Source organism: Humulus lupulus, chromosome 7, assembly GCF_963169125.1.
Source record: "Humulus lupulus chromosome 7, drHumLupu1.1, whole genome shotgun sequence".
Classification (NCBI taxonomy): domain Eukaryota; kingdom Viridiplantae; phylum Streptophyta; class Magnoliopsida; order Rosales; family Cannabaceae; genus Humulus; species Humulus lupulus.
The window spans coordinates 17397460-17424625 of record NC_084799.1 but is presented as its reverse complement, the minus strand read 5'-3'; the positions used below and the strand labels follow the sequence as shown (position 1 = coordinate 17424625).

The following is a 27166-nucleotide window of genomic DNA, read 5'->3' as shown; positions in this document are numbered from 1 at the left end:
TGAACATAAGACAAACATTAAGTAAGACAACCCTTAAGCTACACAAACCAAATAGGTACTCTCATCCTATAATGAAATTTATGTCTATTCAATTACAGTATGATCAATTATCACTTCTCAGATTTCGAACAAAATCATATAAACCGTGTAATAGATGGCCAGTCAATCGCAAGCATTAAGCATAAATTCGATTAGATCACAAGATGGAATAGAAATCATAAAACTTGCGTTAATTCAAAATAAAGTCTTAAGAGAATCTATTAACACCCTAGAAAAATAGTTTAATTCATGACAAAATTCATAATAACCATAAAAGAATTAAAAAGCATCCAAATTACAAAAATTAAAAGTAGTAAAGAAGAAAAACTATGATGAGTTCTTTGATTCCACTTGCAATCCTCCACAATGTGCTTATCTCCATCTCCTAGGGTTAACCCCCTTAAAAACGCCATTAAGAAAGTTTTTATAGTCCCTAGTTAATTCTGTGTGAAAGGATAAAATTGCACTTGAAAATAGCCTAAATTTTGCTTCCGTGTGGACTGACGTCGTAGCTCCATCTGATAGCGCCATAGCTCTGGGTTGCTTCGAGTTCCAGATTTCATCTTTGGAGTATGTAGCGCCGCAGCTCAATCTGGTAACGATGCAGCTCTAATTCCCATTTTAATAGAGCCTCAATTCTGTCTCCCTGACGCTAACTCTGGCTGATTCTTTTTTTTCTTCTCTGTAACTCTTAGGGTCACAGCTCTACACCATAGAGTTGCGACTCTAATTCCAATTTTTCACCAAATCACCAATTTGACCCCCGGTTTCACCTAGTTTCCATTCCTTAGCTCGTTTAACACTGTTTCTTCAAGAATTAAGCGTTTTTCCTCCAATTTCAAGCTATTTCCTTAATAACCGCACTTAATCCTGAGAACACAATAAAGACTCGCTTAATATTGCACAAAACCAAATAAAAGACTAAAATTGCATCTTAAAACACGTCATAAAAACATACAAAATCTAATCCCAACAGAATTTAATTGAATATATGTGTGATTATGCTGCATATATGAATTATATTGTGATATGAATACTTATGCATGTTTATGTATATCAAATATGCACGTAGGCCTATTTTCGTTAATAAGAGCATTTCTGTAATTTTGACATGTTGATGGTATAAATATAATTATGTGTTATGTGATTGAGACCATATTTTTGTTATCAAGAAGGAAATGAGCTTCATTAATCAACCAACCAATACAACTAAACAAGGTAATAACCCCACCAAATATGTGCAAACAGAGATAGAAAAAACAACCCACCCAAACTAATTACATTGTAATCTTGTCTATAAATCTCTATTCCTGTAAAGTTAATTTTCTAATTTTTACAAAGAATAATCTGTACCTAGACAATCAGCAGTCCAAGTAACTCCATCATATATACATCTGTTTTGATTCCTCCAAATGTTATAGATAACAGCAGCCAATATCATATTAGTGATGGAAAAAAAGATTCCTGGTCTACTGCTAGCAAGCCAAACCGTCCAACCAGTAAACTCTTTAGGCCAAGCTTTAAATCCCATCCAAGCAAAGATTATATCAGTAACCTTATTGGACAGATAGCACTCAAAGAACAGATGAGAGTGACTCTCAATAGAGACACCACAAGCAGGACACAAAAGAGACTCAAGTGGCACACAAAACCTGAGCATGTTATCTCAAGTAAGAAGCTGAGAGTTTACCACTTGCCATAGCAGAAACCTGTGCTTAGGGATAGACAGCCTACACCAAACAGCATGATGATAGGCCACCTGTTGTTGGCAAAGAGTACTGTTGTAGAGTTTAGAGGTTTGAAACTTCCCTGAAGCACCAGTAGCTTTCACCTCATCATGAATGAATTTTCCCCTCAAATTACATAACTTCCTCCAATACCAGCTCGTATCAAGTGGCAGTTTGTAAGTCCAGAAATTTGAGTCTATGGCTCGATTCCAAACTGAACCATTTCTGAACTCGAGACCTCCATAAGCTTTAGGAATACAAACCTTCGTTCAAGAAGCAATGTGAATCTTGCTTCTATTACCATTAAATCCCCAGAGAAAGCCACAACAAAGTTTTTCAACTTCCTTAATAATACTTTCGGGAAGCACAAAAATGCTCATCCAGTAATTCCGCAGCCCAAATAGGACTGAATGAATAAGCTGGATACGGCCAGCAAAGGATAAATGCCTACTAGCCCAAGTATGTAACCGCAATTTGAATTTTTGGATGATAATATCACAATCTTCATGCTTCCATTTAGTTGGTCTCATAGGAACACCTAGATATTTAAGAGGAAATGTCCATTCCTTAAGTTGTATCTCAGCAGCTATGGTCTGTCTATCAGCAACAGAAACTCCCCCAAAGAAGATGTGAGATTTGCTGGTATTGATATGGAGCCCCGTAGTAGAACTGAACTCCTCTAGAGCTACTTTGAGCACTCGAACAGTAGAAAGAGACCCTTTACAAAATAAAATCAGGTCATCTGCAAAGCATAAACTAAGAAGTTTAAGACTTTTACACATAGGGTGAAACCTGAAAGCAGAATCTTGAGCTGTCAATTGAAGACTCCGAGTAAGATATTCCATGATTAAAACAAACAAAAGCGGCGACATAAGATCCCCTTGACGTAGCCCCTTCTCACCCTTAAAACTGCCTTGAACCCCTCCATTCATAAGCAAGGAATACGAAGTGTTTTTTAAGCATGTCATAATCCAGCCTATACATCTCATAGGAAAACACTTGATCCACTGTGTTTTAGGTGGAATGTCCTTCTTGATCCACTGAGTTTTCATCTCCCTTCAACAGTCCACCATGGAATGACCATAACCCGAGCAAGCTTTACATTTAATAGGAAGTCATTCATAGTCCACCCCTTGTTCCACAAGCTGACCATCATTTAGGTATTGTATAATCCTATGAGGATTATCTGTGATATTCGTCTCCACAAGAACCCTAGCAAATTGAACTCTAGATCGCTCTCGAGTAAATTTGTCGACCATTATCGGTTTGCCTATCGTACTCACAAGAGCACTAAGGCATTTGCTACCCCAATACTGAAGGCCTAAATCATGTAACCTAATCCATAGAGGCACTGAATGGATCAGGCGAACTGCACTGAGATCAGTTGTCCATGGACAAATGATAACTGGTTTCCTATCAAATTGAAGGATACCATTTTCAAGCACATGGTCTTGAGTAGCATCATCATTAAACTTGACCATAGTCAGCCCCATTGTCATTCTGGCTATTTGAGCAATCCCTAGATGGCCCCAAACCCTTTTGATAAACCCTTCAAACACAGCCATTGGAGGATTAGCACCAAGGACCATACAAATAACAACAGAACTCCAATTAGCAGATTGGTATTTCACTTCTTCAATATCAACCTGAGCAATCTTCTTACCATCTTTAATCAAAGGTTCAGCAAACTCAAGTTTTTGGTCACAAAAGGAGAGTTTACCCGCTGTGAATTGTTGCCATTGAGTGTGAGCCGAGGCCTGAAAGTCACCTTCCTCCACCTTGTCCGCCCAGCTAGGCAGGTTCAGTGCCGGAGTAGCCATTCCAGAAGCCCGATGCGTATCAACCTGGATTTCTCCATCTTCCGTCGATCCAACCGCTTCAGCAATTAGAGTCAATCCCGTAGTCGGGCCTTCACCATCAAAGAGCACATCATCAGCAACAAATCCATCCTGGTCATTCACATCTTGGATTGATGGAGAGCCCTGAGCAACCGAGCGAGTCACATGCTTCTGAGTCGATTTCTTCTTCTTCGCCATGGAAGAGAGAGAAACGAATCTTCCAGCCTTATGGTTAATTGCGATATTCGACACGAGACGATCCTAGTGACCGAGTTAGCGGAAAATTCACAACGGGGTCAAATACCCGGCTCGAGGTGAGCCTATCGGTATTTTAGTAATATAGTGTGTAGTCGGGATTTATCGGGTGATGGGTAGTTATTTGGTGATTATTTTGGTATGTTGGGATTAATTGAGGAATTTATCGGGCTATTTGAGGATTAGTGGGAAATGTGACAAATGATTGTTTTACATTTGAGGGCATTAAAGGGAAACTCTTAGGTTAGGGGCATTAGGGTCTTTTACTAAGCCTTGGTTGGACTTAGTTGAGACTAGAAACTTTCAGAAAGACAAAAAGGAAAAACTCAGCACAAACTCAGCTTCCATTCTCTCTCTCGTTCAACTCCTTCTCTCTTGGGCACCAGGGGACTCTTGGATTTTTTAGGAGGAAGGCCTAAAAATTGAAGTTGTGAATTGAGGGATTGAAGCTAGGAACGAGATTAGGAGCAGCTCAGGATCATAAATTCACGTTTGAGGTAAGATATTTGTCTGGTTTTAAAGAAATTCTGGTGTAGTGATGGGATTTGAGTGTTGGTAAGGTTTTTGGGTTGGTTTTTGGGGTATAAATGATGTTTATGTTGTGTTTTTGAGAGTCCTAGCCTCAATTGGGACTTTGGTTTGGGTTTGGAGAGATTTTGGCTCGGGGAAAATGTAGGAAAAACCCAGAATATCTGGGTTCGCGGGGTCACGCTGTGGCGCTGCACTTGGAGCGTCGTGACCCGTATGAACTCAGGGGCTAGGGGTGGTTCTCTGAACCGCCTTAGCACCGCGACGCGACGCTGGGTGGGTTGCACCGCAACACGTCTAGGAAATTAAGGGGATTTGCTCAATAACTTGTAGAGGGTCGTGACACTTGTGTGGGGCGCCATGTCTCAAATTGGAGGTTTTGGCAAAAAGAAGTTTTTAAGCTCGGGATCTCAAACCTAAAGGCTCAGAAAGCATCCTACTGCCTGGTTTAGTAGAATTCGAGGTCACGAAGGCTAGTAAGTAATTTCGAAGCTTTTAATTAGTTTAGATCTTGATGATTACCCGTTATTTTGTTGTTACTAGGTTATACCGTTAAGGCTAGGGAGTAGGAATCGTGCTCAGGATCGTCATACGCTATCTACTCAGGACTCGAGGTAAGTGATAACTTTATATTTTAGAGTTATTAATTGAGCTTTTGAACTTAAAAATCTAAGTGAAATAGAGTGTTTGTCTTGTTATTGTGCGGTTTTAGTCATTTCATCTTTTAATTTTGTTTACATATGTTGTTTTAATTAATGATAAATCTTGTGGGAAAATAATGGGATTATGTTCTAAAAATGTAATATTTATTTTTGAAGGCAAAACGAAAGGATGCTTGAAAAGCTTAGTGAAAAATGTGCAAAGAAATTATCTTGGAGCTGAATTCTGGCACTTTGTTGTAGCATCAATCAACTTTGCTGCAGCAAAGTGTGTGCAACCAGCAACATAAAGTTTGCACACTTAGCAAGTGATTAAATGAGGTGAAGTGACTTGACTAGTGGGAGGATGAGGTGGAAATGAGCTGACGTTTTTTTAGAGGAAAGAGTGGTCCCCACGTGTAGAAGAAAAAGAAAAGGATTTATACCCATTTTTGGAGCCCTAGAGAGGGAGAACTTTATCTTCTTCAACCTCGGAGCAGCCACCATTAGAGAGGGAGTTGTCATTGTAAAGAGGAAAACACCCAGAAAATGAAGAAAAAGAAAAAAATATTTTATTTGAGTGTTAGTTTTAGGTTTTGGTATTTTATTTAGAGATTTGGCAAAAATCAAAAGGAAAAAGACGATTTTGGGAGAAAAGCGTGGAGTCTTGTGACAAACTCCATATGGGTTTTTCTTTTTATCTTTCTCTAATTTAGAATTTTGTATTTTTGCACATCTATTTGTGAGTTAATTTCTATTTTGCTAGTATTATTTTCTTGACTTGAAATTGCGATTTGGTACTTTGTTGCATGAATGTTTTGGTGGATGAGTTTTATTCATTGAAGTGTGTATATTGTCTAATGCTTACTTTTATTTGATCTCCAATTGTGGTTTGATGAATTAATATTAATTCTAGAAAGGTTAATATTAATAGACACAAACTTGAATATGCACGTTCTTAATTTCTTATATTTGGATTTGTGATTGTATATGGATATGTTATCACCTTGCATGACTTAGAGGAATTGTACTTATACTGGTGTTCTTGAAACTAATTGGGCATAGGAATATGTTAATTAATTAAAGAACCAAACCATAAACACTTTGGAAAAATGATTATAATGTTTAAATTCCTAGTCAACTCTGCCCAGTTGCTATAGCATTCTTCTGCAGCATGGTTACCATAATTGCATTTTTAAGACAATTTAATAATTTTAACTTATTTCTTCTCTTAGTTTTTGTTTGTTAGTTTTGTTTACTTTTCGTTAATTTAGTTTAATCTCATTGTTTTATTTTCATTGAAACCAATTTGTGAGTAATTAGTTTTGAGAATTAATTTCTAATTTTCAATCCCTATGGAAACTATACTTAACTTGTCACTTTATTACTTGTCTGACGACTGTGTACACTTGCACACACTATTAATTTCGCAACAGTAAGAAAATTGCACCATGGTTGTAATTGGGGCTCAGGCTCCTGTTAATGAATATGATTGTAATTATGCATGTGATTACTTGATGAGGCATGTTTGTATTCGCTACATCTGATTGTGTGTTATACAAACTGTATGTTTGATTATATCTGATGATGATGGTTTCGAGGTTGAAATCGTATGCAAAAAATTTCCAACTTAAACATTTTGAAATGAATGTTGGTTATTCTAGGCTCGTATATAATTGGCTTTGTGCTTGGTTTATGATCCATGCACTCAATAATTATTTTTATTTTTGCTGTATTTTTTTGAGCTTATGGTATTATTTTATACCACTTATGCCCCTTAAAATTCTATGATTGTGAAATCTCAGGTTATTAATATTGAGAGCAAGCAAAAAATTATAAAAAATAGTGAAAATATGAAGTATTTTATTGATAATATTGAAGAAAAAAATACAAGCTTGGTTACAACTAAATAAACATCTTTCCAAAATCTACTGATAATATGGTTGTAGATGTTCACCGTTCCAAGCTCATGGAACTAATTCTCCATTTAGTCGAGCTAGTTTGTAGACTCTAGGTCGAATGATGGATTCAATTTGGTATGGTCCTTCCCAATTGGGCCCGATCATGCCTGCAAAAGCGTCTCGTGTGGCTAAGAACACACATCTGAGCACCAAGTCTTCCAATCCAAAATGTATGTCTCAAACCCTCTTATTGAAGTACCTTGTTGCCTGTTCCTGGCATGCAGCATTCTTAAGTCGAGCTTCATCTCGCTTTTCTTTAATTAGGTATAAGGATTCTTCGATATGGGATTGATTCAAGTTTTGTGTGTATCTGAGCACCAAGTCTTCCAATCCAAAATGTATGTCTCAAACCCTCTTATTGAAGTACCTTGTTGCCTGTTCCTGGTATGCAGCATTCTTAAGTCGAGCTTCGTCTTGCTTTTCTTTAATTAGGTATAAGGATTCTTCGATCTGGGATTGATTCGAGTTTTGTGTACATGCTTTGCGTCAAACTGTAGGAACCTTGACCTCTATTGGCAGCATAGCTTCACAACCATAGGCTAATGAGAAGGGTGTGTGTCCAGTTGAGGTTTGAGTTTTCGTTCTCTAAGCCCATAGGACTTGTGGTAATTCTTCTGGCCATCTACCTTTAGCCTCTTAGAGCCTTTTCTTCATAGAGCTCTTTAGGGTCTTGTTTACAGCTTCAACCTAACCATTTGCCTGCGGATGAGCCACCGAAGAGAAGCTTTTAATAATCTCATTTTTCTCGCAAAACTATGTGAACAGCTCACTATCGAATTGGGTTCCATTATCTGAAACAATCTTCCTTAGTATCCCATATCGACATATTATATTTTTAACCACGAAGTCCAAGACTTTTTTTGAAGTGATAGTGACCAGAGGTTCAGCCTCGGTCCATTTAGTGAAGTAATCCACTGCCACTTCTGCATACTTAACTCCTCCTTTTCCCATGGGTAATGATCCTATGAGGTCGATGCCCTATACTGCGAATGGCCAAGGGGAGCTCATCATGGTGAGTTCAGTTGGTGGACTCGAGGTATCGAAGCGAATCGTTGACACCTGTCGCACTATTTTACGTATTCAAACGCATCTGCCTTTAGTGTAGGCCAAAAATATCCTTGCCTTATCACCTTTTTAGAGAGGCTATGCCCCCAGCGTGGTCTCCACAAAATCCTTCATGAATTTCTTCTAGGATTTTCTTAGCTTCGGGTGGAGTTACGCATCTTAATAAAGGCATAGAGTATCCCCTTCAGAACAATTTCTCTTCCAAGATAGTGTATTTTGGTATCTTATACATCAACTTTCGAGCCTCATTCCGGTTAATAGGAAGGTTCTCGATTTCGTGGTAATCAATTATGGGTGTCATCCAAGTAGGTTGCGACTCTATCCTATCCACCTCGACAACATCAGGCTCGGTTATGCTTGGTTCTGGTAAAAACTCCACTGGGACCAAATTGAGGGTGTCAGCTTCCCTGATCGTTGTTAGTCGAGCTAAGGCATCAGCATTCGAGCTTTGTTCTCGTGGCACCTGTTTGATTGCGTGAAATTCGAATTGTTCGAATGCCAACTTGACTTTTTTCCAAGTATGTCGCCATTTTAGTTCCTCGAGCCTGGTATTCCCCTAATACTTGGTTGACCACTGACTTAGAATCACTATAGCAGTGAATGGCCTTGGCTTTCTACTCAGAAGCGATTCGTAGCCCTGCTAATAGTGTCTCGTATTCAGCCTTGTTATTTGATGCTTCGAAGTCAAATCTCAATGTCGAATGAAACTTGTTTCCTAATGGGGTTATAAGTATTATACCTGCCCCCAATCCATTCTCATTGGAGGAGTCATTAACATAAAGTCTCCACAGCTCGCGGGCTGAGGTTATGACTTCTTCATTGGTTATTCCAATACACTCGACAATAAAGTCGGTCAATGCTTGGCCCTTTATCATTGTTCTCAGGTGATAGGTGATCTCGATTTGTCCGAGTTCAACGGCCCATGTTAATAGTCTTCTGGAAGTCTCAGGTTTTGCTAGCATTTGTCTTAATGGATGATCAATCAACACATGCATAAGGTACGTCTAAAAGTAGGGTTGAAGCTTTCGATACGCATGTACTAGGCATAGTGTGAGCTTTTCCATTAGTGGATATCTCGACTCAGCACCCAGTAGTCGTTTGCTAATGTAGTAGACTGGTCTTTGTACTTTTTTGTCCTCTCGAACTAATGTCGCGCTGATCGCATGCTCGATTGTAGCAAGGTATAAGTAAAGTATTTCTCCTGTTATCGGTTTGGATAAGATTGGGGGCTCGGCGTGGTGCTTTTTGAGAGCCTGCAAAGCGAGCTCGCACTCTTTTGAGCAATCGAATTTCTTGCCTCCTCTCAAAAGATTAAAGAACAGTAGACATTTATCTGTGGAAAGATGAACCTATTTAGGGTCGCCATTCATTCAGATAAACTCTAGAGATATTTATGCTTTCGAGGTGAAGGCACATCAATTAAGGCTTTGATCTTATCCGAGTTTGCCACTATACCTCAGGCATTCACCATAAATCCTAAAATAATTCATGAAGATACACCAAATGAGCACTTTTGTGGGTTAAGTCACATGTTATATTTTCAAAGTAAAGTGAAGCACTCTGTGAGGTCGCCTACATGGTTATTATTGTGCTTAGACTTCACTAGCATGTCGTCCACATAAACTTCCATGTTATTTCCAATTTACTCGGCAAACATCATACTAACCCGTCTTTGGTATGTAGCTCCTGCATTTTTTAGCCCGAATGATGTCACTTTGTAACAGTACACCCTCTTGTCCATCATGAAGCTCGTTTGCTCTTGGTCAGGTGCCTGCATTGCTATATGGTTATATCCAGAATATGCATCCATGAACGACATAATGTCGTGACTCAAGGTGGCATCTACGAGCTTATCAATTCGAAGCAATTGGAAACAATCTTTCGAGCATGATTTATTGAGGTCCGAGTAATCGATGCAGGTTTGCAACTTGCCATTTGGTTTCGGGACCAATACTAGATTAGCTATCCATTTTGGGTAAAATGCATCTCGGATAAAACAATTTGTCTTCAGTCTGTCAACCTCCTCTTTCAAGGCCTTCTTTCTTTCGTCGTCGAGGAGCCTTCGTTTTTGTTGTATCAGATGGAAGTTTTTATCAATGTTTAATGCATGGCTAATGACATTGGGACTAATTCCAATCATGTCTGAGTACGACCATGCAAACACATCCTGGTTTTCCCTTAGGAAGCGAATTAATTGCTTTATCGCTTCTTTAGTGAGGTTCTTCCCTATTTTCACCACCTTAGTGGTGTCCTTCCCATCAAGCTAAAATGTCTTTGAGCTCTTCTATGGGGCCGAGGTCGGCCTTGTCTTCTTCTACTCTTAGGTCGAATTCTTCTTCAACCTCGTAGATCCTTTCTTCAATTTCCTCTATGAGTACCAGTGTTTCTGCATTAGCTTAGCCTTTTCCCCTCATGGAGATATTGTAGCATTCCCAAACTGCTAATTGATCTCCTTTCAATGTCCTGATACCACTTGGTGTTGGGAACTTCAAGGCCAGATCCCTCACTGATGTCACTGTCCCTAGCCCAATCAAGGTTGATCTCCCGAGCAAGACATTGTATGCTGATGGGGTGTCAACGACTATGAATTCTAGCATCTTAGTAATCGAGACTGGATAGTCTCCCAAGGTTACTGGGAGCTCGACAGACCCTGTGCTGGCAATTCCTTCTCTTGAAAATCTGTACAATGTTGTTGCGCAGGCTTTCAAGTCTCAAACAGACAACCCCATTTTCTCTAGGGTCGTTCTGTAAAGGATATTGGTCGAGCTCTTGTTATCAATCAAGACTCGGTGGACCCTCTTGTTAGCAAGCTGAGGTGTGATGACCAATGGGTCATTGTGAGGAAATTGAACATGTGATGCATCTTTTTCTGTGAAAGTGATGGCTGTGATTCGGCCATTTGCTGCTTTGGAGCTCGAGGTTCGGGAACATAAAGAGATATATCGCTCGTTTTCAACTCCTAGACATACCTCTTTTGAGTATTTATGCTCACCCCAGCGATATGAGATCCCCTAGTGATGGTTATTACATCTTCTCCATCAATTGGGGGAGATCAATTATCCTCTCTCGCGGGGGGTGCGACAACTTGAGGTTGCTACGCAGGCTGAGTTAGAGCTACCCTCTGTTTCGAACATATTGTCTGAGGTAGCCTCTCAAGATCAATCCTTCAATTTCGTCTTTTAACCATCTGCATTCCTTAGTCGTGTAACCAATGTCATTGTGGAATCGACAATATTTATTTTGATATCGTTTGGCACGTCGATTACGCATTACATTAGGGTGTCTGAATGGAACTTGGTTCTTATTCGCTCCGTATATATTTTCCCGAGTTCACAAGAACTCGGTGTATATAGTATAAATGGAGATATACTTATTTTTTCTTTTAGTTCTCGTCTGCCTCAAGGTTATTTCCTTCATTTTTCTTCTATTTGGAATAATTGTCTCCAGAAGGTTGGGTCATGGATGGTGTTGTCGAGCTTGAGGCTGAGTTAGTGTTCATCGTTGAAGTTATTGGGGTCAAAGGCGCTAGATGTAGTGCCGACCTAGCCCCTTATACATTGATGAATCTTTGAGCCCGATAGTGAACTATGTGATTATTCACACCGGCTTCCGCTATATGTCATCCCACAGAGGGCTACCTGATAAGCTTCCAGCTCTAACCGCCATTAAGTGGCTACTATCGTCAACATTGCGAGCCCGAGTCGCTTCGATGTTGAATCTGGCCAAATACTTCTTTAGTGACTCTCCTAGATGTTGTTAGGTATTTGCCAAAGACGAAGCTTCGAGCTTGATGCTCCTCGCAACCCAAAACTTATTTTTGAACTCCTTTGAAAATTGTTCCCATGACGAGATTGAATGTCTTCGGAACTTGTCAAATCAACTTCTTGCAACTCTCATCAACGTCGTTGGGAAGAGCATGTATCTAAGCTGGAGGCCAACATTACTGGCTTTCATCACCGTGTTGAATGTGCTCAAGTGGCTACCAAGATCGGTGTTCCCATCGAATGGTGCCATGTGTGGTATCTTAAACCCATTCGGGAAAGGTGTGCTCGAAATATGAAGAGCAAAATGCTCGACCTCCTTATTTGAATTGTAGGCTTTTTCCTTGTCATTTCCCTCTCGAAGGAGCCTGAACTATTCCTCAAGCTGATTTATCCTTTCCTAAACCAGATCTATCAGGAATGGAGTCTGTACTACTGTGGGTTGGTTATTGTTCCAACGAACTCCAACCCTTGTTGTAGTATAAGGTTATAATTATTCATGTACACATGTTGTAAGGACTCTCTTTGGGTATTTAAATGTGCCCTTAAGTCTGGATATTGCTGGTTGTACTGCCCCGACTATGGTTCAGGTGATCTCGAAGATCGGGACAATTGTTAGGACAATTCTCATAGTACATTGGTTCGGTGTTATAGACACTCACCAACTTGCTATAGTCTTGACTATCGTTGAGAAAACTGACAATCTTGCTGTTGCGATTGGGCATAGTTTCAAGGTGGATTGTCCACGTGCACTCGAATCCTAGTTGCCCGTGACCTCAACAGATAACTCCAAGACAGTTGGGGTTGTCTCGCACGTCTATGCCCTTGGTCAGCCCTTGTTGGGGCCTCGTGGTTACTCCTTGATCAGGCCAAGCATGAGGGTTCCTCTCTCGAATTGCACTCCTTGCACTTCAGGCAGGCTTCTGAGGTGCCCCCTCTCCAGCTCGAGGTCCACTAAGGGCCTGTGGCATCTCTCGCACTATTGATGGGTGCCTTATTGGAGATGGCAGTGGCCTTTCATTATTCGCAGTTGGCCTTGCAGACTATGGGTTATTACTCCGAACCGCCTGTGGGGGAGCTTGGTTATTCCCAGTGCTTGCGGGAATTTCTCTATTTTTGTTGGTTGGTGCCGGGTTTCAAGACGAAACCCTTGACTGGTTAACCCGCATTTGCCCTAGCCTCTGCTTGATTGTGTCGGGCTCTCTGCTCGGCCATTCTAGTCACCGTACTTCCTCAAGGTCCCCCCTAATCCTCTGTGGGGGTGCTTAGGCTTCAGCTGCTCGTCTAGCCATCTCCTCATTTAACCTGATAGCCTCAACTAATCTCTCTCGCAGCCTTTGGTTTTCCAATTCCACCATTGGAACATATCTGTCAGAATTGTAATAATCCTAATTTCATGGCCTGGAACTTTAACCAGGGTCCCGCGATGTGTGCTTGACATGCTCCCTTCATCGGGAGTTTGATCATTAACTGGCTGTTTGACAGGCCTTCGAGGATACTCTTCAGTGCGCGGAGTGTTTTCTTCAGAAATTCCAAGGAATGGTTGTCCACTTCCTGATCTGGTGATGTTTACAGCAGCCATTTCTATAAAACAGGACGTTTGAAAGAATGTTTAAGGCTCTCAATGAAAGCACCAAAATGTTGACGATATTTTTCATCAAATAAAAACAAGAGAAATTAAGCAAATGAATAATTAAGAAATAAAAAATAGAGATTTTTTATGTAATTCAGTAGTTAAATCTACCTAGTCCACGGGTCACTTTAATTTATCTTTCTGCGTTAAAGCTTTGAAAGCAATTTCACAGAGTTTTTGTGTATAAGAATTGTGCATCGTCCCCAAATGACTATGATCCAAGCTATTTATAGACCTGGTTTACAGAATATTCTTCCCTTAATTCTAGGAAAGTTGCAACCTAATTTATTTGAATTCGAAATACAGATAAATATTGATAAATACAATTTAAATGTATAATTTAAATAAATATCCCTTGAATAGAGGGTTGTTTACACACGGTATTAACCAAACCCACATAAATAGGAATTTACAACTACATTCTCGTGTGTTTCTTTAACGCGCTTTCGAGCTTGCTTGTTGCTTCGAGCTCAGCATTCCAATAACATCGCATCCTTATCTGATTAGTCTTTCAAAACTACCTTTCAGAGGAAACCTCTGCTTTCGAGCTCACAGTTCATGCTCGAGTGCTAATGATGTGGCACCTTAGAACTTATTGATTATTTGTACAAGTAATCATGCTGAATACTTTTATAACTTTCGATTTTTCCATTTGCGAGTCTATATTTTGAGGCTGCTAATTAATTCTCAAAATTTAGGTGTAACAAAGTCTAAAACTCTAAATAATGTAAACATAAACATATAAATAATTAAATATAGATATCTAAACATTCGTAATTATTAATACATATAAAAACATTCATACATATAATATATATAAATATACAAGGGATAACTCACCACCACCAGGTCCACCACTGCGTCACTGCTGAGCCCCGATTGGAGACGCTGATGCTATCGTGAACGGTCACCATCGCCATTGCTGGCTACTACTGGGTGCCTGGGTCGCCACGCGAGGCATCTGCGTCTACGTTTTAAGGAGAAGAGAGAGTATAGAGGGCAGGGCTGGGCTGGGCAGCAAAGGAAGAGAAGATCGGAGAGAAGGGCGGGGTTGGGCGATAGTGAACGGCCGAGTGAGAGATAGAGGAGTTGAGTCAAGAAAGAAATTTGAAATTATATCATATATGTTTTTACTTTTTCTTAGGGTATCATTTTTTTTAATTCGAATTTGGGTTACACTCGAATTTAATTACTCTTGCCTTTAAAATTGAAACCTGACCTGACTCTATGCGGGTTTGAGTGCTACCCGATCCGAAATTGCAGATTTTACGAAAAAACAAGTTTTTCGAGTGCGGATCGGGCAGATTTTGCAGGTTATCGAGTTTTTCAGGCCAAATGTTCACCCCTAATCAAGATAACAATTAAATGAGAACGAGTTACTTAGCCAAATCTCAAAAAAAAAATAACTACATCTAAAAAGCAAAATCAGATATGAAAATAACCAAGAAGAACAAGATCGAATTAGGTAACTGGTTACTTAGATAGTTTTAAAAAGAAAACCAAATCCAAAAAATAAAATCAGAAAGACAACGATGAAGAAGGAGATTGAATAAGGTAACTGATTATGCAAGGTCCATAAAAAAAAACTGAAATCTAAAAAACAAAACCAGATCGTAACAGAAAATAAATCAAATATGAAACAACAAAAAAGACGAAGAAGAACGTGAAGAAGAAGAACCTAAGATGGCATCGGCGATAACCAAAGGTACGCGTCCGTTTTTGGTTGCCGATGTGAAAAAGCTCCTATTGTTGTGAAATAAAATAGTTGGTTGTCATTGTTGTAAGAGAAAATGGAGAGTAAATAAAAAATACATAAGGGAGAGAGGACATTAAGAGAGAGTGTGTATTTTTGTTTATGGTATTTTGTTTAGAGTATTTTGTGAGATTCTTATACTTTGAAGAAATTTTTTTTACTAAAGTTACCATATTTTGTGACATAAATTTTATATCCATAAATATATAAAGTAATTTGTTTTCCCCATAATTTTGCAAAGTGCTCATGTACTTTTTAAGTTTTATTAGGACTATTTTGAATCTAAATTAATTTGTTTTAAGTTTTATTGGGCCTATTTCAGATCAATTATTAGTCATAAAGAACAGGAATAAAAATAAAACTAATTTTGGGCTTTTTTTGGGCATAAAAAAGGTCAATACAAAAATACCTGATAGAGGTGTACGCCTCTCATTTTCTGCCTCAGCCGCTCCAAACAACATCCCACTACTATATCAAGGCACACGCCTTGGTGTGATTTTCTACCGCCTCAAATTAAGGCGCGCCTGTACAACATTACCTTCATTGTCTCTCTAGCTGCATCAATGGTCAGCTCCCAAAGGATTTAATACGACCAATAGCAGCAGCATACACAACAACACCATAACCCAATTTGTGACTTCTTTTTCTAGACTTGCTAATATTTACTAGCTAGGGGTATTGTGTATTGGGACTAAAACATTTCTTAACTCAAAAATAAACGTTAAAACATATTTCAAAACATTAACTCTTGTGTTTAAATAACTAAAATCTCTTTACCAAAATAGATACGAGAAAACATAAATAAAACTGTACGAAAACTTTCCAAAAATATCCTTAAATCCCTGAACCCCACAAAATGTTGATTACTATATGCATATCTTGGTCGAGGCGCTCCAACCCATTGCTGCTCTAAGAGATTTGTGCTTTGTCTCTTCCTGCAGCACATATAGTATTTGATAAGCTGACGCCCAATAAGTTAAACAAGTATAACAATTAAATGAATACATCCAGTGTTTCACAACTACTCATCCAACCCTTTGTTGACCAATTATATATCCCTAATTAGCCAGCTAATACGATTCTTAACCAACTCGCATTGTCGGATTGGGCGCCTTAAGGGTAAACCACTCCTTGTGATCTCTTAAGATCAAACTTAGGCTTCTTAGGCTGTCTAGGGACCTCACTGTCCAATACTCAAGTCTAACGACCAAGACTTGCTTACCCTACACAATGTTGACTATAAATTGAGTATACTTGGCTCGTAACTAGTCTCAAACCTAACTCAGCTCCTAAAATACGTGTCATACTATTTTAAGTAACACACATAACCACAATATGTTTTTAAATTATCCAAGCTAATGAGAACACTCAATAGGTAAGCAGATTATGCCAGTCCGAGGAAATTAGGTATCTTAGCGTTGGATCTACAAAGATAACATCTTTTGACACCATGTGGCTAAAAAATGTCACATGATTCACACTTCTTAAACTATGCATACAATTGATGCTCATTCAATCTTCAAAGTGTTAAACTCAAGTGTTCCTCCTCAGATCGTGAGTATACAAGTATGCCATCAATGAAAATGCTTCATTAGTATCATTAATGAAAATGCTTCATTAGTATCATTAATGAAAATGATTCATCAAGCCATTGAACTTTCAGTTCAATAGGTCCATGAATGTTGGAGGGGCGTTGGTTAGTCCAAATGACTGTACCAAAAACTTGTAATGTTTGAATTTGATGCGGAAGGCCTTTCTTGGAATATCTTATTCTCATATCTTCAAATGATGGTAGTTTAATCACATACCAAGTTTGGAGAACTCCACTGCTATATGCACTTGGTCGAACAAGTCATAAATTTTTTGCTACAGATGCTTATTCTTGATGGTGACTTAGTTCAGTTCTCGATAGTATGCACATCCTCATAGACAACTTTTTTCTTCACAAATAGGACTGAGACTACCCATGACAAATAACTTAGACAAAATGAAACATTTATCCAACAACTCTTGCAATTGCGCCTTGAGTTCCTTCAATTCTCCTTATGCCACGAAGCTTTTGATATTGGTGTTGTACCCGACATAAGGTCGATTACAAACTTTATCCCTCTTTCGAGAGGTGATCTCGACAAGTCCTTAGGAAATATCTCTAGAAAGTCACTAACTATTCAAACATGATTTCTCAACAAGTCCTTAGGAAATATCTCTAGACAGTCACTAACTATTCAAACATGATTTGGCCCTCGTTCTCACTCCATGAAGACATCAATGATGCTGCCCAAAAAATTTCCACATAACCTTTTCTAAAGCAACTTTTAAACTTTCAGTACCAAGATTATCAAAATTTTAGGACTTGCAGATGTTCCTACAAACACAATATGTTTATCTCCACGAAATATCACCATCTTCTTTTGACAATCAATCCTCGCACTATATTTGAACATCCACTCTATTACAAATATGACCTCATAGTCTTGCAACTAGGGTTGGCCCAAACTTTTGGGGGGCCTCAAGCAAAAATTTAATTGAGCATCAACTTTTTTGAGCATTAATATTTATCTAAAAAATACTTATCAAAAAAGTATTTATCTAAAATAATTAAAAGCTTTAGATTAAGAAATTAAACTAAGACAATAAAGAAAAATTAAATAGTTTTCATTGGATAATTTATAATTCTTTTAAATTTATTCCATAAAAAATAAACAACAATATTGTGTATAATACAAAATTAACTTTATTGTGTTGTTATTTTTAAATATAAAGATAAATGCTAATTTATATTACTATATATATTAATATACAAGTGTTGTTTTTCTATGAAACTAGACAACTATTACTTAATATTGGAAAAAAAAACTACTTTTTATTTATTGGGAGAAAGAGACTTGTAGGATCTCTCCATGTGTATTCATGAATATGTATGATACCACTATACTATGTATGTGGTCATTTTTTATTAAGCAATACCAACATCAAAAATAAACAGTCCCTAATACAAGAAATTGAAAATAATATTAAAAAAAAACCTTAAAATAATTTTAAATATATATAGGACCACTCATATTTTGGGGCCTTGCTTTAAATGGGGCCTTAGGTAATGAGGACGGCTCTCCTTGTAACCACCTACTTGAGTAGGTACCTCTCAAGACGATAAATTATTCGGAAGGCGAATCTATCCTTCCCACAAAACTAGTTGATGGAAGGCGAATCTATCCTTCCCACAAAACTAGTTGATGTAATGAATGCGTGGCACCAAAATTAATCAATATACTGAAAAGTCTAGTGAGAGAAACTAACCTGAACTGAGACATGAGTTGAGCAATCCTTAGTCTTGGCTGAGCAAACACTCAACCCAGAACAAATGCGTGATTCTTCTTCGGCCACTCTCTCTCGAATTCAGACTTCAACATCGGACAATTTCTCTTCATATGCCCCTCCTGATTGCAATAGAAGCATGCCCTAGTCTGTGCACGACATTCACCACGATGACGCTTCTTGCAGTTCAAGCATGAAGGAAATTGACTCTGCTGCCCCTTACTATTATTATTATTATTATGACATCCCTTGGCCCGCTTGTCCTCACCCGAACAACTTTGGTTGTCTTCCAGCTTCCTCTTGTTCTTCCCAAACTCATTAGAAGAATCTCTTTTCGCCTCGAAACCTAAATCTCCTCCATTCCAATGTTCAAGATTTGAAGTCACAAGATTGGCTGATGAAGTTTCTACTTGCTTGATTGGCTGAAGATTTGGAGTCGCAAAATTGACCAAAGAATTTTCTGCTTGCTCCATTAACTGAATATTTGAAGTCACATTGTTGGCTAAAGAATCTTCTGCCTGCTCGATTTTAACTGTGGAAAGATAGAAGTTTCTCGCTAAGCATTCAGAATAATAATAAAAAACATGAACGCACACAATTGCAAAATTTACTAAATGATATGTTCTAAGATTTTAAAAATGTGTGGACATGTTGCAATTAACCAATCCGTTAACACTTGATGATCACGACACTCTTTCACAATATATATATAGTAACACCAACGATGATACTAGCCAAGTAATATATAAACAGAATGAAAACCAGCACAAAATAAGGGCAATAACTGTAGGCATGCGATATGAGTAAATTAGCAATACAGTTATTAAAGGATTTCAATGGAGTGCAATCAGTATATACAAGTATTATGTATTAGAATCTCTCTAGAATGTTCAAATGTGCTACTGGCAGATAACTCTTTAACGTCAATAACAGATGTCTAAAAACCTCCTTATAGGATGGCATAGAATTCTACTTTAACAAAAGAGCTTACCAGATGCGTTATCAGGAGGGCAAAGGAATTGACTTAATTCAGATGCCTGTTTGTGCTTATCAACAATATTGAAAAGAAGGCGAATCTCATTCAGATCAAAGGCAAATCTCAATCTATAGCTAGCTAAAAGCTGCAAAAATCCCAACACTTCCAAAAAATTCTCATTTCCGAGTATGATCTTAGCCTTCCAATCTCTTGCCAACTTCAGTGCTTCTTCTCTTACGTGAGAGTCAATCTGTGGTGAAGTTTCCATGAACTGTTCCAACAAGAGAATGCAGCTTCTCCTAACAATATGAAGATCGAACGTCTCTGTACCTTCCCTACTCGAGTTCGATAGGTAAAATCCATTCATTGCAGCTAACACCAACTTTGCAGGATCCAACGAAGCTTGAAGAGCAATGGAAATTTCATTGCAAAGAAAATCGTGCCGTTTCAAATGTCTATTCAAAAGCAGCTGCAAGTCTTCTCCTGCCTTTGAGATGGAGAATTCATTATATGCAGTTAAGGGAACAAGTGCACTGTTGATGTGGGTGTCTTCAGATGGCTCAATCTTTACTTGGTAGGGATACATATTAGTTTTTTCTTGAGCTCTCAGTTCAGTTAATTTTTTTGCCGAATCGAATTCTCTTTCCCTTAATTTGAACTCTATGACTCTTTTCTCTAGTTCCATCTCTTTCTTCCTCAACTCTTGAGAATGCTCATCTACAAATTTTTGGAGCGACCCGAGATTCTTTTCTTTCAATTCAACTTCTTTGAGGCAAGCATTTACCTTTTGTTCGAATACACTAATTTCCTCATATTTCGATTCGCAAAACCTTTCTCTCAACTCAAGCTTCTCTAATAAAGCTTTAAAATCTCTCTCTTTCATCACGTACTTTTCAGCACTCTCGTCCACTATTCTGTTCAGCCGAGCAATATTCTTCTCTTTCAACTCAACATCTTTTGTAAGCAAATCAAGCCTTTTCTCTTTCAACTCAAGTTCCACTATCGAGTTTTGAATAGAATTGAGCTTTTCCTCCTTCACTTTGATCATTTTATCACAATCATGAATGGAACTTAAACAAGTTTTAAGTTGACCTTCTCTTACCGCAATCTCCTCCTTACGTTCCTCGAGAGATCTTTTAATGTCATTCAATTTCCTATCTTTCAACTGAATTTCATCTCTGTAAGACCTCAAAGTCTTTATAATCGAAAAGATCTCCTTCTGTTTATACGAAACTTCCTCAGATTTTTCTATTATCCTTTTCTCTAAACCCTCCAATTTGTCCTCTCCTTTTTTAATACGGTTAGTTACACAATCAAGCTCCATCTCCTTGTCCGCAATCGATTTCTGAATCGCATCATGTTGCTTCTCCTTAACGTCAAGCTCTTCGCGATTCTCTTCAATCAAAGACTTGAGCGAATCGACATGTTGCAGATGCGATTCAATCACCTTAGATTGTTCTTCAATCAATTTTTCAATTTCAGCCAATTGGGTTTCTTTCGACGCAAGAAACCCTAAGGCCTCCAATTTCTTCTTTTCCTCTTCGATACAATTTCTTACAAAATCAAACTTTTCCTCTTCCTCTTTAATACGACTACGTACCTGATCAAACTCCCTCTCTTTCTCCACAATAGACGCCTGAATCGCAGCACATTGCCTCTGTTTAACATCAAGCTCTTCGCGATTCTCTTCAATCACTTTCGAACCTTCTTCAATCAGTCTTTGAATTTCAGCCAATTGGGTTTCTTTCAACGCAATGGTTGAGTTTAAATGAGACCCTTTGACCTCCAACTCCTTCTCTTTGGAAACCACAACCTTCTCCCGCTCCATTAGTTGTTCCAGTTCGGTTTCAACCAACTTCCGGGCCGACGTGAGTTGGGTGTCTACGTCCTTCCATTGGATACCGAACATGACGATGGAAGAAGCTTGAGACGAAATCTCATCGTAAGTTTTGCAGAGACTGTTGTGCTTCCACTCCGAAATTTTCAAGTCAGAGATTATGTTTTCCATTGTGAAGTAGAGGAAAACATACACTGATGACTGAAAATAAAGCGAAAAAAAAACCCTCCAAGAGACTTGTCTCGCCAGGGGAAGGAAAATCATTCACTAAACCCTAACCAGAGAAACTGCTCCGCCTACTGTGAATAATGTGAATTTATAGAGAGAGTGGAAGTGTTTGAGTTTGAGTGGGAGTGAGACTAAATTTGACATGTGCCAAGGTCCGTGTATAAACTATTATTTGACTTCTTTTGAAAAAAAATATATATTATTTGACTATAATTTGTTTGAAAAAAAAATATTTTATTTGACATGCGGAGGTGTTTGGATCCAAATCTTTTCTTTAATTTCATATGTTTAAGAATATGTGAATAATTAGATGTTGATGGAGATTATCAGCAACTAACACATTTCATTGGCAATGCCAATAGCATAAATGTGTTCTTCAATGGAATGAATAGATAAAACATAAGGAATATACTTACAAAAGATACTCTGATGCTTAAGTCACTACAATATTTTCTCTCTCAATCCTTAATTTATTCAAACTTTTACTCAACTAAAGTTCCTCGTCCCAAAATTTGGTCTCTCTTCTACTATTTATAGAAAAATAACAAGGAAGAAAGTTAGAAAAGCTTACCAGGATTAATCCATGTGGCCGGCTTTAATCACTTTCTTCCCGTCTTTTTCTCTTCTTCATATTATGAGCTCAGAGCTCATCAATCTGTGCAATCGCATTGAGCTTAGAGCACATCAATATGTTCATTCATGTTGAGCTTAGAGCTCATCAATCTATTCGATCACATTGAGTTCAGAGCTCATCAATTTATTCGATCACATTGAGCTCGGAGCTCATTAATATGTTCAATCGTATTGAGCTCAGAGCTCATCAATTTATTTAATCATATTGAGCTTATAGCTCATCAATCTGTTCAATCGTATTGAGCTTAGTGCTCATCAATTTATTCAATCACATTAAGCTCAGATTTCATCAATCTATTCAATCACATTGAGGACCACGAGCCTACAGAGCAACACTAAATGCATAAAAATTGTCTAAGTACTAAGAGAAGTCGATAAAGACTCGAGTTTTCGAGACTCGAATGCGAGACCTACGTCAACGTCTAAGGACCCTCATGATTTATGATTACGTTAAGTGAATAAAAACAAATGTATAAGAAAATGCATTGTATCGTTTGTACAAAATAAAAGTACACAAATTAATTGTTTATGGCATGCATTGAGGACCTACGAGCCTACAGAGCAACACTAAATGCATAAAAATTGTCTAAGTACTAAGAGAAGTCGATAAAGACTCGAGTTTTCGAGATTCGAACGCGAGACCTATGTCAACGTCTAAGGACCCTCATGATTTACGATTACACTAAGTGAATAAAAACAAATGTATAAGAAAATGCATTGTATCGTTTGTACAAAATAAAAGTACACAAATTAATTGTTTAAGGCACGCAGGCCTAAATAAGTTATGACAAATGCTTGGGGGCTCGGGCCGCAGCCTGAGTCGCCTCGGTAGCTCGGGTCGCCTCCACAGCTTGGGTCGCCTGGAGGCATTCTTTGAAGAGGAGTTTATACTTCCCGGGCTCTCCAGCGAAGTCCAAACTCATTTCTTGGTTGTGGAACCAGGCCATGTAAAAGGCGTCCTCAGCGATGGTCTCGACCTCCTTCTTGAGTTTGTCCACCTGACGCTGAGAAGACTTGTTCATCTCCATGGCTTGGATGGTTTTTCTCTCACCAAGCTCGGCCCGATTAGTGACCTCCCTGAGCTGCTCCTGAAGTTGGGGACTTTCAACGATGCCTCAAGTGACCTCGGTTGTTGATTTCTTTGCCTCCTCCTAGGCTCATTGCAGGTCCTCGACGATTTCTTGGGCAGCCTCCTCAAGCTCCCAAGAACATCTTTGTTCGGCTTCCAGAGCAACCTGAATGCGAGCAAGCTCTTCCTAAGGGTCTCGAAGCTTCTCCTTAAGGGTGGATACTTTGTCTTGGGCCCGCTGAAGTTCGTAAGACTTCTCCATCATAATGTCACCAAGGCGCTGACAAGCCAAGGCGGACTACATAAAAAGAGAAAATTAGCTCAAGCATTGTGGAAGTAAAATAAGACCCCAAGAATTGATGACTTACCCGGATAGTGATATATCGACATGAAGCCATGAGGGAGGCCTCGTTGTTGTCACCCAGTTGGGCAAAGCTACGAGCGGTCAACTCACACATGGTGGAGCTAACCCCTGGAGGAGCTCAACAGTGAGGTGAGTGACAACTTCTCCTAATTTTGCGAAGAACAGAGTCTCTAACTCTGCCCGACCTATCGAAGGTACAATGGGTCTCTCTCTTGGCATCTTCAGTTGGCGCAGGGCCTTCGCGGTTTCGTGGAGGAGCTTATTGCCCTCCACCATCCTTGCATCAAAATGCTGGAGCATCCTCTGATATTGCTTTAGCAGTTCCCCCTCATACCTCTCGGGGTATATCATAAGTCAGACCCTAGGTGCCAGCCCTAGTTGGTCCAAACTTTAGGCCATTTTACTAGCCTGGGGGAGGAAGGAACCTTCAAGATCGGGGGCAGGCTTGCCGCAGGAACTTCTGCGGGGGGAGTAGGAACCCTCTGCCTCTTGACTGATGGAGAGGGTTCAGGATCCTCTCGAGGACGTGATGACTCCCCAACAGTTGAAGAGCTTAGGGGCGCTCCTAGCCTCAAGGTCGACCAAGCAATGTCAGCTAGCCCCATGTGATCTGTAAGAACAAAGAGATGATTAGTGAAAATTCCAAAATGAAATAAAACAACATTGTAGGCTCCTCGGAAGCCCACCATGAGTTATGTCTTGGTGCAGGCATTGATGGTGTCTAATCCTATCTCCCATCTCACAACTCAAGTTGGTGCCATATTGGCAGAACCAGTTGGAGTTGAGAGAGGTCACTCGGTATATGGGTACTGTAATGCCCTGGCTACCCCAGAACAGTTACGGTGAACGGTGGACCGGAAATTTGACTCGTTACCTAAGTCCTTTGGTCAAAAACGTGCTCTAAGTGTAATTAACAGGTTAAGGTATAAAACCAATAAAAAGGGAACGGAGATTTTATTACAAACTGCTCTGCAGAGCTAAACAAAAACATTTACAAGTGGTTCTCAGTACAAAGTGGTCACTACTGTTTAAATTTACAGTCCCGCCGACCTAAGCGGCAAAAATAGGATAAACCCCCTAGTTCCTCTGAGAACACCATGACCGTGGCGGTCAAGCAGCCGCATATGTACACACCACCACATCAGCTCCCCACTCAAGGTTAGGTGAGCTTTTCTTTCCCTTTACCTGCACCACATAGCACCCATGAGCCAAGGCCCAGCAAGAAAACATAACATTTTTCAATAACATTATCAAATGATTATCATTATAATCATACTGAACATAAAGCTTTCAACAAGCAAGTGAACATCACATGATTTTAGCGGGAGAGTGGCTGTTAAGTAAGCCACTAGCCTCCAAGCTCTCTTTTCTAGCGGGAGAGTGGCTGTTAAGTAAGCCACTAGCCTCCAAGCTCTTTTTGTTCATCGACCCTCAGGGTCGGTCAGGCATTAATGCCCCTTGAGTCATTCAATGCTAATAATCGATTAGATCTAATCTCCATTGGCTTGCGTGAACCACGCTAAGTCCATCCTTGACTAATAAGTCAGCGCTAAGTGACCAGTGTCCAGTATCACCGCCGAACTTGACTAATAAATCACAGCTTCTCAGCTGACACTAACACCTTTGCCAATTCTGACTGACAAGTCAGTGCAACGTGACCAGTGCCCAGTACCACTGCCGAACCTGACTAATCAGTCACAGCTTCACAGTTGATACTAGCACCTTTGCCAAACCTGACTAATTAGTCAGTGCTATGCGCAAACGAACAACATATGCTAAGCATTCCATGTTCAATCCATGTCCATATTACACAATCAACATGCCTTACAAATATCCATGCATGTCACACTTGGGGTGCAGTTTTCTTACCTCCGGTTTGAGCAAGAACAAATAGAAGAGTGACCCTGAGAACGATCGACCTTTTGGTCCTTTAGCGGTTACCTGGCCATAACCAAAATTACGGGATTCCATCAATAAAATAAATAATAAAAGGTTCCCAAACCAAAACCTAACCTCCGGGACCTCAAACACTACCCAAACGGGTAGTAGGTTCAACCCCGAGGCCTTAGACTTGAATCCCCATGCTAAAAAGCTCACTTTGCCCAAAAATGCCTTAAGGGCCGCGGCCCTCCTTGGCCATGCCGCGACCCGCCCCTCAAACAAAGGCGCCTAAACCCAGCCTTCACCAAGGGCCGCGGCTCACCCTGGCCATGCCGCGGCGCAACGCCCAGTTCAGCCAAAACCCCTGTTTTTCTTCCTCTACGATTTCACTTAGAACCAACCCTTCAAACCCAACTTAAACACCACCCCAAACCTCTCTCAAACACCCATTTAAACCCCTAAACAACACTCAAAACTCTCCCTCATCATAACCCAAAACAACCCCCTAAAACCTCCATCAATTCCAACAATCCTCCATAAAAACACAAGCTGAAACTTATCATTAAAACATGGCAAAACCAGAAAAGTAATGATCAAAGCTTACCTCAAACTTGGTATTGAACCCTCTCCAATGACTGAACTAAAACCACAACCTTAGCCCCTTGATTTCCTAGCTTAGCTCCACACTTGAGCTCAAAATTCCAAAAAAGAGAAACTATGGAGATGAATGTACGGGAAGGAGAAGATGAAGCAAACTCTGTTTTGGGTTCTATTTCACAGCCATCCATACATCATATATATCCAAATACCAAAAGACCATTATACCCCTAGGCATAATAAAGCTTCTAAAACCACTCAAGGGCAATTTTGACATTTTCCACCTACACCATTAATCATAATTAACGCTTCCCAATTCCCGCTAATCTCAATATTCTCAAACACCAATATTTCACATCCCGTTACCCTTTAATACCCGGTAACATTGTAATCATTAAAACACCCCGAGACTCACCCCGAGCCCCGAGCTTAAACCCGTTATGACCAAACTGACATTTAACATTCCTTGATCGTCTCATGCCAAATGGCTCGAACAAACCCACATCATAATGTGGTCTCAAGATATATCACCAACATGTGAACAAATAATCAATTTACCCTCAACGGGTCAAATTACCATCTCACCCCTGTAATTGCAAATATGGACTCACATGCATGCATTTCACATCATATCATAATATAATCAATATATACATGCATTCAATCATTTAATAACATAATTAAGCAAGTATGGCCCTCCCGGCCTACTGTTCACGCCGTTAAATATATCGGAGAATTCGGGGCATTACAGGTACAAAGCCCTGAGGAGGTAGATGTCTTCTCCGGTGGTGAAGGTAGACATCTATCAGGTCTAGGTAGTCCTGAAACTCTTCCTTAGTCTAGCACCGGTGCGTGATCTGGCCACAGTGAAGAAGGGCGGGAGAGGCCCAAGCATGCTCGAGACTTATTCTATCCCCTACATGTGAGGCATGGTATAGAGTAAGGGGCGATTTACCTAGGGCAAGATGAAAATCCTCCATTCTCACATGAAGCTCTTCCTCGAGCTCCTGATCTTCTCGGGCCCCCCAGGCTACCTTTGCGCCCTGGATAGTCTCCAGCCACTCCTCC

At 39.5% G+C, this 27166-nt stretch overlaps 2 protein-coding genes across 5 annotated transcripts; both read right to left on the bottom strand.

The window, feature by feature from the left end:
- Positions 1 to 171: 171 nt before the first annotated feature.
- LOC133790826 (uncharacterized) lies at positions 172 to 21660 on the bottom strand. Of its 4 annotated transcripts, none has more exons than XM_062228613.1 (4): positions 19505 to 21660; positions 18496 to 19045; positions 15608 to 15753; positions 172 to 909 (listed from the first exon to the last, which is right to left on the bottom strand). In XM_062228613.1, the coding sequence occupies exons 1-2, from the start codon at positions 21588 to 21590 to the stop codon at positions 18546 to 18548; spliced, it is 2586 nt and encodes an 861-aa protein (XP_062084597.1). In that variant the 5' UTR covers positions 21591 to 21660; the 3' UTR covers positions 172 to 909; positions 15608 to 15753; positions 18496 to 18545. The 4 variants fall into 4 exon arrangements, with proteins under 4 accessions (XP_062084597.1, XP_062084598.1, XP_062084595.1 ...); XM_062228614.1 differs by lacking the exon at positions 15608 to 15753 and adding an exon at positions 14286 to 14790; XM_062228611.1 differs by lacking the exon at positions 15608 to 15753 and having other exon boundaries at positions 19505 to 21659.
- LOC133791436 (uncharacterized) lies at positions 1373 to 2698 on the bottom strand. The gene is made up of 3 exons (XM_062229366.1): positions 2122 to 2698; positions 1749 to 2013; positions 1373 to 1691 (listed from the first exon to the last, which is right to left on the bottom strand). Exons 1-3 carry the CDS (start codon positions 2696 to 2698, stop codon positions 1373 to 1375), a joined length of 1161 nt encoding a protein of 386 aa, XP_062085350.1.
- Positions 21661 to 27166: the final 5506 nt, after the last annotated feature.